This window comes from Saccopteryx bilineata, chromosome 11, assembly GCF_036850765.1.
Source record: "Saccopteryx bilineata isolate mSacBil1 chromosome 11, mSacBil1_pri_phased_curated, whole genome shotgun sequence".
NCBI lineage: Eukaryota > Metazoa > Chordata > Mammalia > Chiroptera > Emballonuridae > Saccopteryx > Saccopteryx bilineata.
This window is the reverse complement of record NC_089500.1, coordinates 45193315-45210915: the sequence shown is the minus strand read 5'-3', so window position 1 is coordinate 45210915 and position 17601 is coordinate 45193315. Positions and strand designations below refer to the sequence as shown.

The 17601-nt window shown below is 48.4% G+C and overlaps 1 protein-coding gene across 3 annotated transcripts in view; it reads left to right on the top strand.

The window, feature by feature from the left end:
• The window catches only part of CABLES1 (Cdk5 and Abl enzyme substrate 1), a 111211-nt gene that overhangs the window by 33915 nt on the left and 59695 nt on the right, over nucleotides 1-17601 (top strand). For all 3 annotated transcript variants that reach the window (XM_066247007.1, XM_066247006.1, XM_066247004.1), the window contains exon 2: nucleotides 15795-15866. In XM_066247007.1, the coding sequence (XP_066103104.1) occupies nucleotides 15795-15866 (72 nt within the window). The remainder of the gene's footprint in view (nucleotides 1-15794; nucleotides 15867-17601) is intronic.

The window sequence follows — 17601 nt, the reverse complement described above, 5'->3', positions numbered from 1 at the left end:
AGCCAGTGACCCCTTGCTCAAACCACTGACCTTAGACTCAAGCCAGCGACCTTGCAGACATGTCAGTGATCCCACGCTCAAGCCAGTGACCCCACGCTTAAGCTGGCAACCTTGGGGTTTCACACCTGGGGCCTCAGTGTCTACTTTGCCACCAGTGGTCAGGCATGCCTCTGTTTCTTGGCAGTTTTATAGTATTTGTTTATTTATGTATTTATTTATTTATGTATTTATTTATTTATTATTTTTGCTACTCTTTATCTTCCTTTTACAGATCAAAGTGTTATTATTTCTCCTGCCATCTTTAGGAATCTACCCAATCTTCAGAGAGCGCCCTTACTTCTATTCTGCTGTCGCTTTGACGGTCACACCTCAGCTGTTCCCACCATTTCTGCCACCCACTGTAACCCTAGTTGCCTGGTTTCCACGGAGCAGAGCCAAAGGCTCCACAGACCCACACACACCCTCCCTGGGACTCTGGTTCCCCACATCCCATGAGCCTCGCATCCCTGCTGGACGGAGCACAGCTCAGAGCTCTGCATCCCAGGCTCTGGCCTGTGAGTATTTAATTGTCTTCAAGTTTTTAGAGCCGTATTTCCTGTCTCCCTACAAGGTCATGAGCCACCCAGAACAGGGACCAGGTCTTACCCTTCTTTACTCTTCTCTGTATTTCTGACACATAGAAGAACCACGAATACTTGTATGTATGTGGTGAAAGCGATGACAGCGACAACTTGCTTCAGTCACGTAACAGAGGCAGAATTGGACCTGGCACCCTGCCCGCAACCCCAGCTACCCCTCTCGCACCATCTTTGCCTGATAGCATTGGTTTCTAATCTTCTCCAGGGATCACAGAGACTTTTGGAAAAGAGTGAAATGGGCATGGGTACACACCTGCATGATTTGCGTCTGATTTTGAAGGTGCGCCGAAGCCCCCAAGAGGTGCAGGGACTGCAGTTTACGGATCCTGCCCTTTGACACCGTTGAGCATCCTCAGGAAGTTATGACAGCTCATTGCATTTATTTTAGTCCATTGCTTTCTGAAAACATCGGTTGCAAACAGTATATCCCCCACCTTCCAGGCTGTTGAGAGTGTATTATTTTCCACAGTAATCATGTAGAATCTCACCCAAGCCCTGACATAAAGGGATCATTCAAACCTTTGGATAGGCTTTGGCCAGAGAATCCCGTCAGCAGCTGGATCCACATTACATCGCAGTGAATATTCGTGTGGTTTTAGGCCCGGGTCTCAGGCTGCAGATTCGTTCTGGAGACCTTTCCTGAACAGCCTGAACTGTTGTTGCTAATTATGTATATGGCGAGGCAGATGCACTAATAATATATTTTCAAAGAGCTCTGAAGAAGCTGTTAAAAAATTAAACCACCTACCTCCCCAGATGCTGACGCTGAAGGAAGCTCCAGGAAGGTGTATTGTCCTTCTTCTTTCTTCTTCTTTCTTCGTGGATGCCCCAGGTGCTTCCTGTTCTCTCCCAGAAAGCAGTGTGGGCCTTTCTAAAAAGAGAGTAATTTGCACATGTGTGTCGAAGTTAGGAAATCGATGCCTGAGCTCCAAACAAACAACCCTTTGATGGGTGCAGTGAGGACAGTTCCTTTTTGCTCAGCGGGGGAAAGGGGATGGTGGACAGGTGGGCAGGTGGGTGACCCAGCACTTTAGGCCGATCCTTCCTACAAGTGCTGAGTCGGCCTTGCCTTGAGGAGGGTTTGCCCACATCCACCACCGTGTGTTCTCACCTGGTGCCTGTGCTGAGAACAGCCCCTGGAAGGACTGGTTTAACCGACACTAGAGAGGAAAGGGTCCGGCTCTGCAGTGAGGTGGTGTGGGCCCTCTCCTTGCTCTCTCACCATCTCGGTCCAGCTCTCTCACACTAGAGAGGAAAGGGTCCGGCTCTGCAGTGAGGTGGTGTGGGCCCTCTCCTTGCTCTCTCACCATCTCCGTCCAGCCCGGGCAGGGCAGTCAAGGTCTCAGTCCCCGGAGCTCTCACAGAGGACATGGAACCAGATCTATAGTTTTCAGAATTGTATCATCTAGAGCTCTAGGGATCTCATCAAGAACATTAGGAGTTCCACAAATGGTTGATTTATTTTCACTCTGTATTTTTTCCAAAATACATGTATTTTTTACACATGTAGATTTTATATATCATAAACATTTTAATAGCTCGATGAGATATACTTAATACATCATTAATTTAAATTATACTATTCAATGGTTTCTAGAATAGTCACAGAGTTGTGCCAAGTATCACCACTGTCTAATTTTAAGGCATTTCATCACCCAGAAAAGAAATGCCATGGCCATTAGCAGTCACTCCTCAATCCCTCCCACTCCCACACCCAGCCCTGGGCAACCACTCAGCTACTTTCTGTCTCTGGATTTGCATCTCTGGACAGTTCGTATCATTGGAATCATACACTATCTGGTTTTTTGTGACTGACTTCTTTCATTTGGTCTAATGTTTTCAAGGTTCATCCATGTTGTAGTATATGTCAATACATCTGTCCTTTTTATGACTGAATAATAGTGCATTTTATTCATCCACTCATTAACTGATGGGCCTTTGAGTTGTTCCCACATATTAGCTATTATATACAATGTGGTATGAACATTCCTGTACAAATTTTTGTGGGGGTATGCTTTCATTTTTCTTGGATTCTATCTAGGAATGGAATTATAGGATGTATGAGGTAATTCTGTGTTTAACATTTTGAGATATGATTTATATGTGTACATATACTGCTCACAAAAATTAGGGGATATTTTATCGCTTCGTACTTATTTTGAAATATCCCCTAATTTTTATGAGCAGTATATTATATACTTATATATGTATATATATATACAGTGTTTTTAAAACTACAGTAAAATACAAACTCAGTACTGTACTGTTCTAGAGCAAACTCTGTCACGCCGGTGACCATCTGTATGTTAATTATGCATTAATTAACTTACGCCACTAGAGTAAGATGATTTTGTGCCACTAAACTTCACCTGCCACATCCATTTAATTAAACTGGGTCCTGAGATATTAAAAATGGTTACCATGGGCACCTATTTATCTGTGTCAACTGGGATTATCTTTATTCTCTACAACTAAGACCAATAAAAAGGAAAGGAAATTAGATGCTGAGATTGGCCTCAGACTAATAATGCCAGTCATAACTCCTGCTTTCAGATATATTTGTTCCTCAAACTTGCTTTACTGCTCTAATAGCAATTGAGTTATACGTAAAGTTTGTACATTCAGATTTACAAAATTTGTAATTATTCTAACCTGTTTTATGTTTTGGAATTTTACATAAGGTTTAGTTTAAATAATAATTCTAGGCCCTGGCCAGTTGGCTCAGTGGTAGAGCATCAGCCCAACATGTAGAAGTCCTGGATTTGATTCCTGGTCAGGGCACACAGGAGAAGTGACCATCTGCTTCTCCACCCCTGCCCCTTCTCTCCTTCTCTCTCCTCTCTCCCCCTCCTCTCTCTCTCTCTTTCTCTCTCTCTCTCTTTATCTCTTTCTCTTTCTCTCTTTCCCTCCTGCAACCATGGCTCAGTTCAAGCAAAGTTGTCCCCGGTGCTGAGGATGGCTCCATGGCCTCCACTTCAGGTGCTAAACTAGCTTGGTTGCTGAACAACGGAGCAATGGCCCCAGATAGGCAGAGTATCGCCCCCTTAGGGGCTTACTGGGTGGATCCCAGTTGGGATGCATGCAGTAGTCTGTCTCTCTGCCTCCCTACCTCTTACGTAGTAATAAAAAAAAGTAAATAAAAAGAAAAATAATTTTGCTGCTCAAAAAATAAAAAACACAATTGAACATCAGTGACCAGGTGATCTCTGAGGTCCCTGCTTTGGTTTTGGACCTCGTCCCTCATGTCGGTTGGGCCCCTGCTGGATACTGAGGCTCTCGTGACAGTCTCCCAGAAAAATGTTAATCTGACTCCCTGGAGCAGTTCAGATCCATTCTTGCCCCCCGTGGGCTAACTGTAGACAGTTATCCATGTTGTACTTAAGGGTTTATTGAGTGCTTACTGTGGCAGGGTCATATGCTGGTCATTGAAGGGGACTCAACGAAGGGAAGACAGAGGAATCTGTCGTCAAGGTGCTTGCAGTCAGGTTCAGGTACAGGGTGTTAGATAAGAATAAAGTCAATCATTCTGCAAGTGTGCGAGTAATACAGTAAAGATACCTAATGTAGGAATTCCGAAAGTGTCAGGGACAGCTTTGCAGAGCAGGTGGCACCACACTGCGTCTAAGGAGGTCACTAGGATTTGGGTTGGTGGAGCAGATTGAGTTTTCTTTTGAAGTAAGATTTGGTCACCCTCAGGGCACTCCTTACCCCATACACAGCTTTTGAGGCCCCGGATTTAGCTGTGCCCATTCGGTTTACAATAACGGGAATAAACATAGGTGCCCAAGGAGAAACAAGGAATTTTTTTACAGGCTTCCGGAAAGGATTGAGGTCATTTGGGACCCTTGGTAGGAAAAGGGGCGCTGTTGTTGGTTGAAGCCGAATAGACAAGGAAGCATCAATCTTCATTTCCAGAAGCTGCTGTTGAATGTGGGCCACAGTGAATCTGAAAAACCACATATTGATGAAATTCCATTAATCTCAAATTTGCTATAAATTATTGCATCCTGTTTCCGAACTGTCAGAATTCATTTCTGCTGAAGGCCCTTTAGAACAGAGAAAGGTCATGCTGGAAACCGAGGGAGAAGCTCAGGGGAGTGATGATGTTGGAAGGTCCCATTAAATGCCACTCAGCTGTAACCAGTCCGGCCTGACTCCCTGCTGGTTCCTGCTGGTTGTGATGAGCTCCCAGACATCTCAGCTCTTGGACTGGGCAGCCAGGGAGAGGAGTCTGGCTTTCTCCTGTCCGTCTCCAGTCTTTGTGTTGCAAACCCCGTAGAGCAGGGCACAGTGAGCCCTCATTTTGCTTTCTTATGGAAAATAAGTGTGTATCTATCTGGCCTAGAAAGTTTTGAGCCTGCAAAGGCATTGCTGGAAAGCACCAGGAAGTCCCAGGGATTGAGAATTAAAGGTGAGGCCACCAATGCTGTTGGTCCGTTTTCAGGGTGGGTGTTAAAGAGACAGCCCATCCTGAGGACAGAGAAGAGGGTCCAGGATGAAACGCACTTTCTGAAAAGGCTGGGATGAGTGGAGCCCTGGATGCATCAGACACGACTCAGGAACTGGTGGGCCTTCAGAAGGCTCGGCACGGGCTGCAGGCAGCCCTGTCTAAGGAAACAACTCCAGCCTACTGTGTCTGCACCTCGCTTCTCGATGTGGGCCCTACAGGTGTCCTAGCCCTGCCTTGTTCTCCGGGTCTCAGATGGAAACGCTGCATGAGCGCGCGCACACTTATGCAATGCATGTGTTTGTGCCAGCCCCAGCCGCACCCATCTGTGTGTGTGTTCATTTGACCCTTGGGGTCTCTACAGCTCCTCCTGGAACTGACCCTCGCCATCTGATTGAACTGACCCTCGCCATCTGACTGGGGGCCTGACTGTCTCCTGGCTCCTATTTGCTCCTTCCCTGACTACTTCAGGGAATGCCTCTGTGCCCTGCACAAACTGGGGTTCCATCCTGTTCAGCCCCATCTTGCTGAGCCTGTAATAAGAAGTCCATCCTGGATTACCCCTGAACCATCCACACTGGTTGGTAAATGCTTCTCTGGGGGTACTCCACTTCCCTCTGCCCAGTTAGACCGGGCTCTGCTCTGGGCTCACCTGTGCCTTCCTCTGCGTCCCACGCACTTCATACCTGGTCTGTCCTGGCCTCACAGAACATACGTGAGTCGGCCCCAGACTCCTTGGACTGGTTATATTAGGTCAACAGGGTTTTTTGCTACTCCAGGATGAAGCTGGCCCTTTTATCCTGAGTGATTTTCCATTACTTGCACGTCCGTCCCACCCTCCCTCTGTCCTGGCGTGGCTCCCACTCGTCAATACCTCCCCACCCCACATGAGTATCAACATGTTGGGTAGCAAGGACAATGTCATTTACCTCATTGGCCACATGAAAGCCTAAACTATTCTGGACACTGGTTTTTCTCCCCAACTAGTTCAAGTGTTTTTGGTTTCTGCTCTTCTGCACATTTGGTCAACTTGCTCCACCCAGCTGCAGGGCAAGCACTTCCCCCAGGGATGAGGCTGAGTGGGAATGAGAACAGCACTGTCACTCAGCGCGTGGCCCTGGGCCAGCCCCTTTATTTCCTGATAACCCAAGGACGGTCAGGGAGGCCGGGCAGGTGCCTTTGGGATGGCCAGTGTGCTGTGTGTGCTGCTGTCTTCTGACTTCCCCTCTGTCCCTGTCAGAGCCTTTAAACATGTGCCCAGAGGGAATCATTACTGATCTTCAAATTAGGGAGAGACATGATGTAAACCAGTGGTAGTCATCCTGGTCCCTACCGCCCACTAGTGGGCGTTCCAGCTTTCATGGTGGGTGGTAGCGGAGCAACCAAAGTATAAATAAAAAGATAGATTTAACTATAGTAAGTTGTTTTATAAAGATTTATTTTGCCAAACTTAGCGAAAATCCGACATAAAGTACTTGGTAAGTAATTATTATTATATGCTTTAACCTGCTATAACTCTGCTTTATAAATTTTATAAAGTAAAGTTACTGCCCTCCTTTATAAATCACCATTGCTGTGGAACCGGTGAGCGGTTAGAACATTTTACCACCAACAGAGACACAACAGTGGGCGGCAGGTGTGAAAAGGTTGACCGCCCTGGATTGGAAGTGAAGGGTATTTGGTAAGATAAATAGGGCGGCAGTGGGAAGGCTGGACTGGGAGATCTGAGAAGTGAACTCCTGGCTAGTTTATAAATTCTGCTAATAAGCCCTGAACACTGAGATGACCTCACACCTTGGTTTTCCAGAATTTGGCGAGTCTGATGGGAACCTTGAAATGAAAGTATACATAGGCGAGCCAGGGGCCTCTGTGTTCTCTGTAAACATTTAGAGTTGCTTTCTTGACCTGCATATAAAAGTGGAGAAAGGGATATTATTTGAACAGCTGACTGGCAGTTCTTCACGTGTTGATTTTAATGTGATCTTTGCCTGATTTATCAGCTGGAGACTTTAAAACAGCCAGATTGAAAATCGGTTTCCTAGCATTCTCCCTGTTTCTTGATCTGTGCATCTCTCCTTTTGTTGAAAAGAAACCTATTTTTCTGTTACAACGAAGATTCTTGTGACTCGCTGGGGAGTTTGAATTGCTTCTGTCAGTGTCCTGGGTGTGGATCTGGCGTCAGGGGCACAGCCCCGGGGGAGAGGAGGCCAGCTGTGTGGCCTTTGCTCTGCAGCATTGCAGGGGCAGATGGGTCCGGACAGGGTGCTGCCGGTGGCTGCAGCCTGGTGACCTGGCCCAGCCAGTGTGACAGCACAGTGTCAGAGCCCATAGCCCTACTCTGGGGTTTCCCCTGCAGTCAGTCTAACAAGCAGCTGTTGCCAGGTGAGCAAGTAAGGGACACACTCAGTATCATCAGCCACTTTGCTGTTAGACAAGGCGTTAGGGCCATGGAAAGCAGAACTAAGCACGGATCTGATGAACACGTCTTCAGGCTGAAGCCAAGGGTGCTTTTTGTTTGTTGGTTGGGTGATTTTTGAGAGAGAGAGAGAGAAAGAGAGAGAAAGAAAGAAAAGGAAGGGGGAAGGAGAGATGAAAAACATCAACTCATAGTTGCTGCACTTTAGTTGCTCATTGATTGCTTTCTCATATATGCCTTGACTGGGGGGCTCCAGCCAAGCCCATGATCATGGGAGCATGTCTGGGACCCTGCACTGAGGTGGGCGATCCTGCCTTCAAGCTGGATGAACCCGTGCTCAAGCTGGCCACCTCGGGGTTTTGAACCTGGTCAGTGTCCCAGGTCGACGCTCTATCCACTGTGCCACCACCAGTCAAGGTCAAGGGTGCTTTTGCTTTAAGACTGTGTAGTGTCTAGGAAGAAGTGACAGCTGACTTTCCTTCTTCATCTGTGAACACAGATGTATCGGTACGAAACAGATTGCTTCGCCAGTGAGCACAATCTGATTTGACTTCTGCTAAAAGAGCATCTGGAATCCTGGCTGTATCTGCCAAATCCTGAGCAAAGTTATCATAATTCAGCTGCTGAATCTGAAGAGCAAGCTCACGGCTGTGGCCTCCACAGCTGGACATTCTGTTAGAGCAATGAAGGCTGTAACCATGGCAGTTAGAGGTGCACTTGGCCTTGAGAGCTTGGTACGAAAACCAGCGTTGTCACCAGAGATCTGTCAATGAAAGTGCAATTCTTGGACATGTTCGGGTTCTTCTCTCCAGGGCTCCTTGCAGGACGAGGCTCCCACAGCCGCTCGGTTCACAAGTTACCGATTTATACCCTGCGTTTTATACCACCTTTTCCAACCGAGTTAAACGTTATTTTCAGAAAAAGAAACAATGTGTCAGTGATGTGGGGATATAAGAACCAGGCAATGGGGCCTCATGACGTTTTTACCAGGGAATTTTTCTATTTGCCCAAAAAGCCAGTTCTGCTTTCTAGGCGGGTGACCCTAAGCCCTTTCTTGCTGGGTCCTGATTGGGGCCCTTGAAAGCTTTACAACTTGAAGTCAGAAAAGAAGGCTAAAAGGAGGCTAAGAGCTGGAGTTAGTTCCCTCAGGCTCCGGATGAAGCGGGACTGCTTGCTGTCCAGCCCGACGCCCGGCCACAGCCTGCTGCTCCTGCTCCCACACCTGCCTGTGGTCTGCGCCCTGATCGCTGTCTGGCCCCTGGGATGGTCGCAGGCCCCTGCTCCCACACCTGCAGCTTCACACGGGGAAGGCTGTTGGACCTGCGGGCATCAGGACCAGGCCTTGAGAGTGAGGCTGGAGCCCCAATCCTCCTAGTGGCCTCCATCTCCCTGCCCCCTACTGCTCTCGTGAGCAATCAAGCCTGGGTCCTCTGTGGGGACTGCTTTTCCTGCTAGCTCATCTGTAGCCAGAAATAGTGGAGGCGTCAGGGTATGGGCCCTGGGGAATGCTTCCTAACCTGGGGGAGACCCCAGACTCCCCCGTGGCTGCTTTCTGAGGTCCCACTCTATCTTGCTCAGACGCTGCGAGGGTGGCAGGCAGCGGAGCCAGGTCCCAGCTTCGTCCCGACTGCCTTTGTTTCTAAAAAGGCAAACCTTTCTTTCCTTGTCACAGTTCTGACCCCCGAGAGGACCTGCACAGGGCTCTCCCACATGCTCGCGGGGTTACAGATCATTCCCTCAGTTTGTACTTTATAGATTTCCTGGTTTGATTTTTTTATTTTTACAGTGAGACAAAGTTCCATTTGGAAAAATGGATGTTTAATAAGCTTAAAGAACCTGACCAGGCAGTGGCACAGTGGATAGAGCGTCGGACTGGGATGCGGAAGGACCCAGTTTCGAGACCCCAAGGTCGCCAGCTTGAGTGCGGGCTCATCTGGTTTGAGCAAAGCTCACCAGCTTGGACCCAAGGTCGTTGGCTTGAGCAAGGGCTTACTCGGTCTGCTGAAGGCCCAGGGTCAAGGCACATATGAGAAAGCAGTCAATGAACAACTAAGGTGTTGCAATAAAAAACTGATGATTGAAGCTTCTCATCTCTCTCCATTCCTGTCTGTCTGTCCCTATCTATCCCTCTCTCTGACTCTCTCTGTCTCTGTAAAAAAACAAAACAAAACAACAACAAAAAAAAACCTTAAAGGGAAGAAATCCATTTTAAACAGATGACACCTCATAGTTGTGAACTGCTCAGCTGTGCTTGAAGGGGACTGTCCCTTCTCCCCGTATGCCCCCCCCCCTCCACTGGGTGAGGGTTTTCTGCCTCTCTGCGCTTGTTGTAAAGCGGTGTTGGGAGGTGCTCTGAGGATGATTTCTGGGCCTCTGATGAACTGACCGGGAACTTGTACATTGGATAGAGAGGGCCCCCTAGCACCTGTGTGTAGAATACATCAGGTGGAAAGTCAGGAGCTCTCTGGGCAAAGCCATAGACACCCGCCCAGTGAGGGAGTTCGTTATTCGGCCAGTCTTGATTGGCACCGACGGTTTGCTAAGCATGCCCTGTCCCTGGGGCTGCACGGGGAGGAAAGCAGGGCCCCCCTGAGTAGCTCACTGCCTGGTGGGGTGCAGTTCTGTCTGGGGGAGGGAGATGGGCAGTGGGGGAAAGACACAGCAACAAAGCAAATAAATTACAAGTCTGTGGGTGTCATGTGACCACATTAATAAGTTATTTTTATGGTTGGCTTCTTTTTTCTCATAATAACTGTCTGAACGGATTCACGGTAAACATGACCTCAGCTCACCGCGTCACCTGTGTAACTGAGGTAGCTGTAAAGCCCTCCTTTGCTCCCGTGAAGAGGTAACCATACCCTCCAGTGGCTGGTCTTGCAGCCAGGACAGGGATCCTAGTCTGGAGGAAACTGGAGCTGCACAGAAAATTGCCTTTTTGTAAAGATGGTGACAAAAGCAATGGTTGACTCGGATGGCTAGTGGTTCCTTCTTGTTCTCAGAATTCGTGATTTGCTCCCAGAGATATTTAACATTCCAGCACACAGCCAGGGTGGAGAGCTTGATCCAGTCTAACTTCCTCACTTGATGTGAGGCCAGGAGTCACCTTCCTCGTTACATGCTAATCCTGACTCTCAGACTAGAGTTGTACCCTGTGGAACCCACAGACTTGACATTGACCTTCCCCAGGTTCCCCATAAAGGGATTAGCCATGACCAGTTGGCACTGCTGGACCCACAGATGACCCCCCCCCCGTTCTCGCTGGTCAGCAGGGACAGCAGGGAACGGGAGTCCAGCTTTGGTAAGGTTCTTCTGATATTTTCCCCCCTCCCTGCCCACTTGAGCCCTCTCTCCCAGGTGCTTTGCTCACCAGGCTGAGAGAAGACGCCCTTCTTCCAGAAGTGCTGACAGAGGTGCCGGTTGCAGCCCCCGCCTCGCCCCTCACTTGTCCTGGGGTCCTGGCGTGTCGTCAGCTGGGACAGTGACAGAGCTTTGGCCAATTCTCAGGACGGCCAGGCTGCGGGGCCCATTTTCCCCCACTTGGTCAGTGTGGATGGCTGGTCACTGCTCCTGTCCTGAGAGTGGAGCCAGTGACATTTTTGTGCCTAAAAGACTCTTTAGAAATACTGGCCCAGATCCTGCCTCAGCTGGTCCTCTGTCATCTTAGTCACATGCTCGTCTGTGTGGGGTTTTTCTCTCTTCTCCTCCCGGTGACTTTCCTTACGCTTTCAGTGTAAGTGGGTTTATTCTAACCACCCTGTGGCCAGCCCTGGCTCTCAGGCCACACGGTGACCACTCACAGACGAACAAACTGCTAGCCCTAATGATAAGCAGATTGATTTGGTCCGAGTATTATATGTATATCCAGATACACAGTCTGGTCATGGAGTATGATTTCCTCGCTCGGGCAGAGATGAACATTCAAAAGGTGATTCCAAGATGAGTCTGGAGGCTTTAGGGAGGCCGGCTTACATACAGTGTTGACTGTGAACCACAGTGGCCTCCGAGGTGCTTGTGGCCCGTGTGGAAGGGCCTGAATTATCATTGGCAGGACGGAGAACCCGAGGACTCAGTCTGAGGACCAGACGCAGACTCTTCCATTTGATGATGTTGGCACATAATGCTGTTGTTTTGAAGTCTGTCGGTCTCTTACTGGATGTCTGCTTGATTAATAAGGGGGCATGGTATGTTGTCCAAGGCTAGGCATTCTTGTCAGTTGTTAAAATACGCAGACCTTTGCTTGTTAACTATGCCTGACAATAAGGAGTTGCGTGGTAATGGGTTAGTGTATGAGCCAGACTGGGTGGTGAAAGGTGCCCACTGAAGGTTGGCCACCGGCCGTTAGCCTCCTCTTCCGTTGCGGGCTTTCTAAGGGTAGAAGGCAGTGGAGGAGGTGGCTACATACCTGAGGACCTAGCGAGGTGGCCGGGGACAGAGATGAGCACCACTGTGTTACCACAACAGGGTGTGCCCGTGTAGCGGCAAACAAGTCCTTACTTTATGAAGGAAGGGTGGGCACGCATCTCTGTGTGCGGTGCCATGTGACGGTTTCTGTACAATGACCGGTAGTAGTTCTGCCCACGCTCTGAATCCCCATCTCAGAGAATGTGCTGTGTTATTCCACTCGTGAAGAGGGAAGTAACTCGCCAGATTAAAGAACACGTGGGCATTTGCGTTTTGGTTTTTCTCTCTCTCAGGAATTCAGACTGTAATTGTCCAAGTGTGTGTGTGTGTGAGAGTGTGTGTGTGTGTGTGTGTGTGTGTGTGAGAGAGAGAGAGAGAGAGAGAGAGAGAGGAAGAGAGAGATTTATACCTGTTCAACTCATGAAGAGATTATTGAATATACTAGGTTTTGAAAAGCAAATTCTTATAAATGTATAGAAAAATATATTCTAATTTGGTTATTTTCTAAGTAAGTACAGTACCTCTCTTTTCCAGCATAGGCAGAGCTGGATGCAGCTTTTTAATTGGAGAATTGTCAGATTGCATGGTTTTGTAAGTTGACCGATTTTTCCTGGTGAACACCCTGGACGAGGGCCTGTGGGGTCCCGGGCTGCCCTGTGGGGGCCTCACTTGTTCAGCCTGGATTTGCTTGGCCTCTTCAGCTGGAGTACTCCCCACGCTGCTCCTGGGGTGGTTGGGGCAGGGGGATTCCCTAATGCGAGAGTAGCTTGAAGGGTTGTTAATGGAATTCCTTGGTGGGCATCCCATGGATTCCCCTTGACTAGGAGCTCATCGGGGACAGGTGTCAGGCCTGGGCCCGCTTTTTGTTTCCACCAGGCCAGTTTGCCATTGGTGTGGCCGAGCGGGTGGGCGCAGGATGTGTGAAGGGGATGCCCCTGCCCAGCCTTTGCCGGGACCTCAGGTTGTATCTTACTGCCCGAGGAGCCAACCCCAGAGCTTCTGGTGGGCCTCTGTGAGGGTGCCTGAGGGAGGGGAGTCCTCGGAGTTGCACAGTGGCTTCAGTCGTGCTGGTTGCAGATTGAGCAAAACATCTGTTTACTTCTATTTTCATCCATTGAGCAAAATACCCATTTTACTGGTTGCTTGAAAATGCTATGCTATTCTATTGTGTCTAAAAATTTATTATATCTCAATAGTCTAGCTGAGTATCTACATATTCTGTCTAAAGTGATATCTAAGGAAGGCTCAAAGTTTGACAGAATTTGTTGAGATTTCCGGGATCTGAAACCTGCACATTTATTTCTGCCTGTGGGTGGAAGTTATCTCTAATGATAATGTAGGTGACCATACTTAAATCAGTAATTGACTTTTGATTTAAAATAGAACATTAACCAGAGATAAACAGAGTAAATATCATTTTAATCACTACCTTCTAACTGTGGTGGAGACATTGTTATTAAGTGAGAATAGTGTTCAGAGTCCTGATGCGGAATGATTTTATGTGCGGTCATTGCCTCAGCAAAGGTGACCCATGCAATAGTTACACTTAGGGGTGTAGGTATAGAGGGAGTAGTGTCCCAGGTGGGCTCACAAGGCATTTTGGGGTGATCCTGCCACCGATTGAGGTTGGGGGAGGGGCCAGAGCACCACAGCCAACCTGCTGGTCATTTGAGGGGGAAGGGCAGGTCAGCGCCCAGCCCCAGTGGAGGAAAATGACACATCAATCAAAAACCCAGTGGCTGCATGTCAGTGACTGCCCTGTGCCAAGGACTTGATGTCTCTCTGTTTCTCAGTCACTCTCATTTTCCCATTTCATAGATGAGGAACTTGGGCTTTGAGGAACTAAGACTCAAGGATTAAGGCATTTTCTAAGGCTCCAAAGCCTCCGAGGCCGGGACTGAAAGCTCTGACTGTCTGGCCCGGCTCACGGGCCCCTGTGTGGAATTGCACTGTCCTCTGGATGAGGAGCGTGGTGGTGCCTGCCCCTGGGGTGACCGACAGGCACCTGCCCCATCTGCTGGGACTTTGGACGAGAGGAGCCGGGCTCAGCTGATGGCTTGGAGACTTCAAAGTCACAGCTGCAGGCTGCTGTCCTCGGCGTCCTGGTGGACCGAGTCCCCAAGGTCTCAGAACTGCACACACAGGTCCTGCTTACTAACGAATTGGTCATTGTCTTCCCATCACCATTGCCTCTGGTCTGGTTGACGGTTGGAAATCTGGCAATATTGTAGAAATGGAAGGAAGTTTAATGTGAATTAATTGTAGAGTTAAACTTCAGGTGTTGCAGAAGGTCCATATGTCAGGAAGACCCTAAGTGATGTTGGAGAATCATGGCTCTCACATTGACGAATGAGGGTCTGAGAGACTCAGGCCAGTTCACCATTGGAGGACACGGGTGTATGATGAGCACTCTAGAAAGCCTAGGAATATCAAAGATTAAAAAAGGGTCTTAGAAAATTGAAGTTCCATGAAGAGTTTGTGGAAACGATCTTTCTGATTGTCTTATTAAAAGTAAAACATGAAGCAAAAGGTGTCAAGGTAGTTGGTCGGAGAAAGTACACACAAGACAAAACAAGACATTCAGTTTTTTTTTTGTTGTTGTTCTGTAGAACAAGTTAAAATATAGCTAACAGTTTGTTTTAATCTAAATTTTGTCAACTGTAATACAAAAGAGACTTACCCCTCTAATTTTAATCCCATCTTTTTCAAGGTAAAGAAAGATCCAGATTTTTTTCTGCCCCCCCCCCCCCCCAGCCAAATCACTTACTGTGCAATGCCGGTCCTGGTTCCGGTGGTTTTACTGTAGAGTTACGACCACCCCGCCCTGATCCAGTACCAGCTGATCTCAGTTAACTGGGACCTGCTCTTATCTCAGTCAGGCAGAAGAAACGAGATCAAGGAGGTTTGAGCAGGTGGTTTGCAATTCTTTAGCAGCTGGAAAAAACAAATGTATTTTCTAAACACGCCCTGGTATTTATTCTTACTGGTCTCTGAGAAACTCCTCCAAAGAAATAATGTCTTCCTGGTTTCTAGTTGCTTTTGAAATCATGGCCACCCAGAGACTAGAACCATTTTTATTGCATCCTAATGATTTTATTGCATCCTAATTGAGATTTTATTTAACATGGGTTTAAAATTTAATATTTATCAACTAACCTGGTCCAGATCACTAATATTTGAATACTTAAGTATCTGATGCTTGAGAAAAACTGCACACGATGCCTGAGTTGTTTATTATAAGGGGCAACTTCTTTTTTTGGTTTGGGTTTTTTGTGTGTTTTTTTCTTTTTGGTCTTTTGGGGAAATTGCTATATAAAAAGGACCAGTCAGTTCCCTGATCACACAGAGCAGCCCTACAGCTGGAAAGGCAAGAGGGGCCTGGCATTCAGGTTGAAGCGAGGAATGTGGAAGCCTCTTAAAGACAGCTTTTGTCTGATCTTTTTTCTTTTTATTTATTTTTATTTAATTATTATTATTTTTTTAGAGAGAAAGAGTGACAGACAAACAGACAGGAAGGGAGAGAGATGAGAAGCTTTCATTCTTCATTGAGGCACCTTAGTTGTTCATTGATTGCTTTCTCATATGTGCCTTGACCGCGGTCCTTCAGCAAACAGAGTAACCCCTTGCTCGAGCCAGCGACCCTGGGTCCAAGCTGGTGAGCTTTGCTCAAACCAGATGAGCCCGTGCTCAAGCTGGCGACCACGGGGTCCCAAACCTGGGTCCTTCCGCATCCCAGTCCGAGGCTCTATCCACTGCGCCACCGCCTGGTCAGGCACTTTTTTCTTTTTGATGGACTTTATTTCCTAGAGCAGTTTTTAGATGTGTAGAAATGCCTGATCCATTTCACAGTGCAGTTTTAACTCCTGGATTCACCCCCTTCCTCTCTCGGCAGACGTCGCCTCATCTCCCAGAGGTCATCCTTGGAGACCCTGGAGGACATTGAAGAGAACGCCCCTTTACGGAGGTAAGTGTTCGGTGTTCTTTGTATATATAAATGGTGTTACGTGTATATATAAACAGTTTGCTGTACAGGATTGCAGCCAAAGTTTTTCTTGTTTGTTTTTTTTTGTGTGTTTTTTTAAGTTCTTGATCTACAGAACTTAATTTTTAAAACGACCATCTGACCCCAGACTTATAGTTTTGAGTCCCCCGCCCTGAGGACCATTAGAACTAGAAGACTATAAACTGCATGTACATACTGGCCTAGTCCTGTTTGCACGGGGACTGGGGTGCTGTTCTCCTTTCATCTGGAAGCTGCTGCTTGATGAGGAGCTCAGCACGGCCCGGCTCTCCCAGGTGCAGTGACACAGGGGTCACAGTGCTGGGCTTCACAGGAGGCGCCTGCGCGGTCACTGTGCAGCCCGTTGCTGGGGACACTCTGTGAGGAAGTTGGGAGTGCTCCCTGGGTGCTGTAAGCGGTCCATATCTCCTTTGGGATTACAAAAGTGCTGGCGAGGCACCTTTTTTTTTTCTTTTTTTTTTTGGTGACAGCAGTTGCTGAGCTGTGCTGTGCCTCTGATGGCAGCTTTTCCTCCTCTAATCCTGCACCTTTCCGCCAGCCCCATTGCTCCGCGGTCTGGCCTGGCCCTCCCTGCTGGAGGAGACGGTACTCACTCACTGCAGTTTTATAGTCCTCACTGCAGCCCGCGCCGGGGAGCCCGTGTCTGGGCTCCTCCCTGCAGAAGGAACTGACGCAAGATGGGACACTGGCTTTACAGGGCGTGCCTGGCAGGTGGCAGAGGGGAGGCCTGCAGGGGGTGCTCCCCTCAACTTGCACCAGCTTCTCTGGGAACCCACACCTGTACCCCTTGTAGACTGGCTTCTGGCCAGGATTTTGGGAGTCCCAGGCTTCTCCCTTTCAGCATGGGAGGGTGCTAATGTGAAGGGAAGCATCTCACCCTGCGTCCGGCTCCTGCCCTGCCTGGAGCCTCTTTCCCAGGTTCTAGGTCTTGTCCACAGACCACCTGGATAAAGGGTAGAACACAGATAGGCCTGGGTCTGGTCGAAAGGATCAGGTGACCCTGACTCTCATCACTGACATTATCCCAAGGAGAAAGCCAGGGTCAGACAGTTCAGTTTCTACTTCTGAAGTCTCTTTGAAAATGTGTGTGCCCTGACCTGTGGTGGCACAGTGGGTAGAGCGTCGGCCTGGAACACTGAGGTTGGCAGTTCAAAACCCCGGGCTTGCCTGATCAAGGCACATAAAGGAGTTGATGCTTCCTGCTCCTCCACTCTTCTCTCCTTCTCTCTCTCTCTCCCTCCCTCTCTCTCTCTCTCTCTCTCTCTCTCTCTCCACCCCCTCTCCGTTCTCTAAAAATGAATAAATCCAATCTAAAACAAACAAAACCTGGGGCCCGTCCTTGGATGAGTGGTATGCAGTTAGGTGACAGGCGTGGCTAGGGTGCGAGTGTTCTTCCATCCATTGCTACTTTAAATGGTGGGAGGAGGGCTGTTTCCTTGAAGGAGCCTCACAAAAAGCTGCGTTAAAAGGCAAATGAGGGAGCTGGCTCCAGCCCAGAGTAATCAGCAAGAGCGGAAGGGAAACGTTCTCAGGTGGCACCCAGTGGCTTTGGCGTTTGAGCGGGTACCACAGACGGAAAAATCACTGAATGGAGCTGAAAGAACCCGGTGTTCCCAGAGGCTCGGAGAAGCCGCAGTTGCCAGGTCAGCGTGGTAGCTGTGAGCCGGGGGAACCAGGT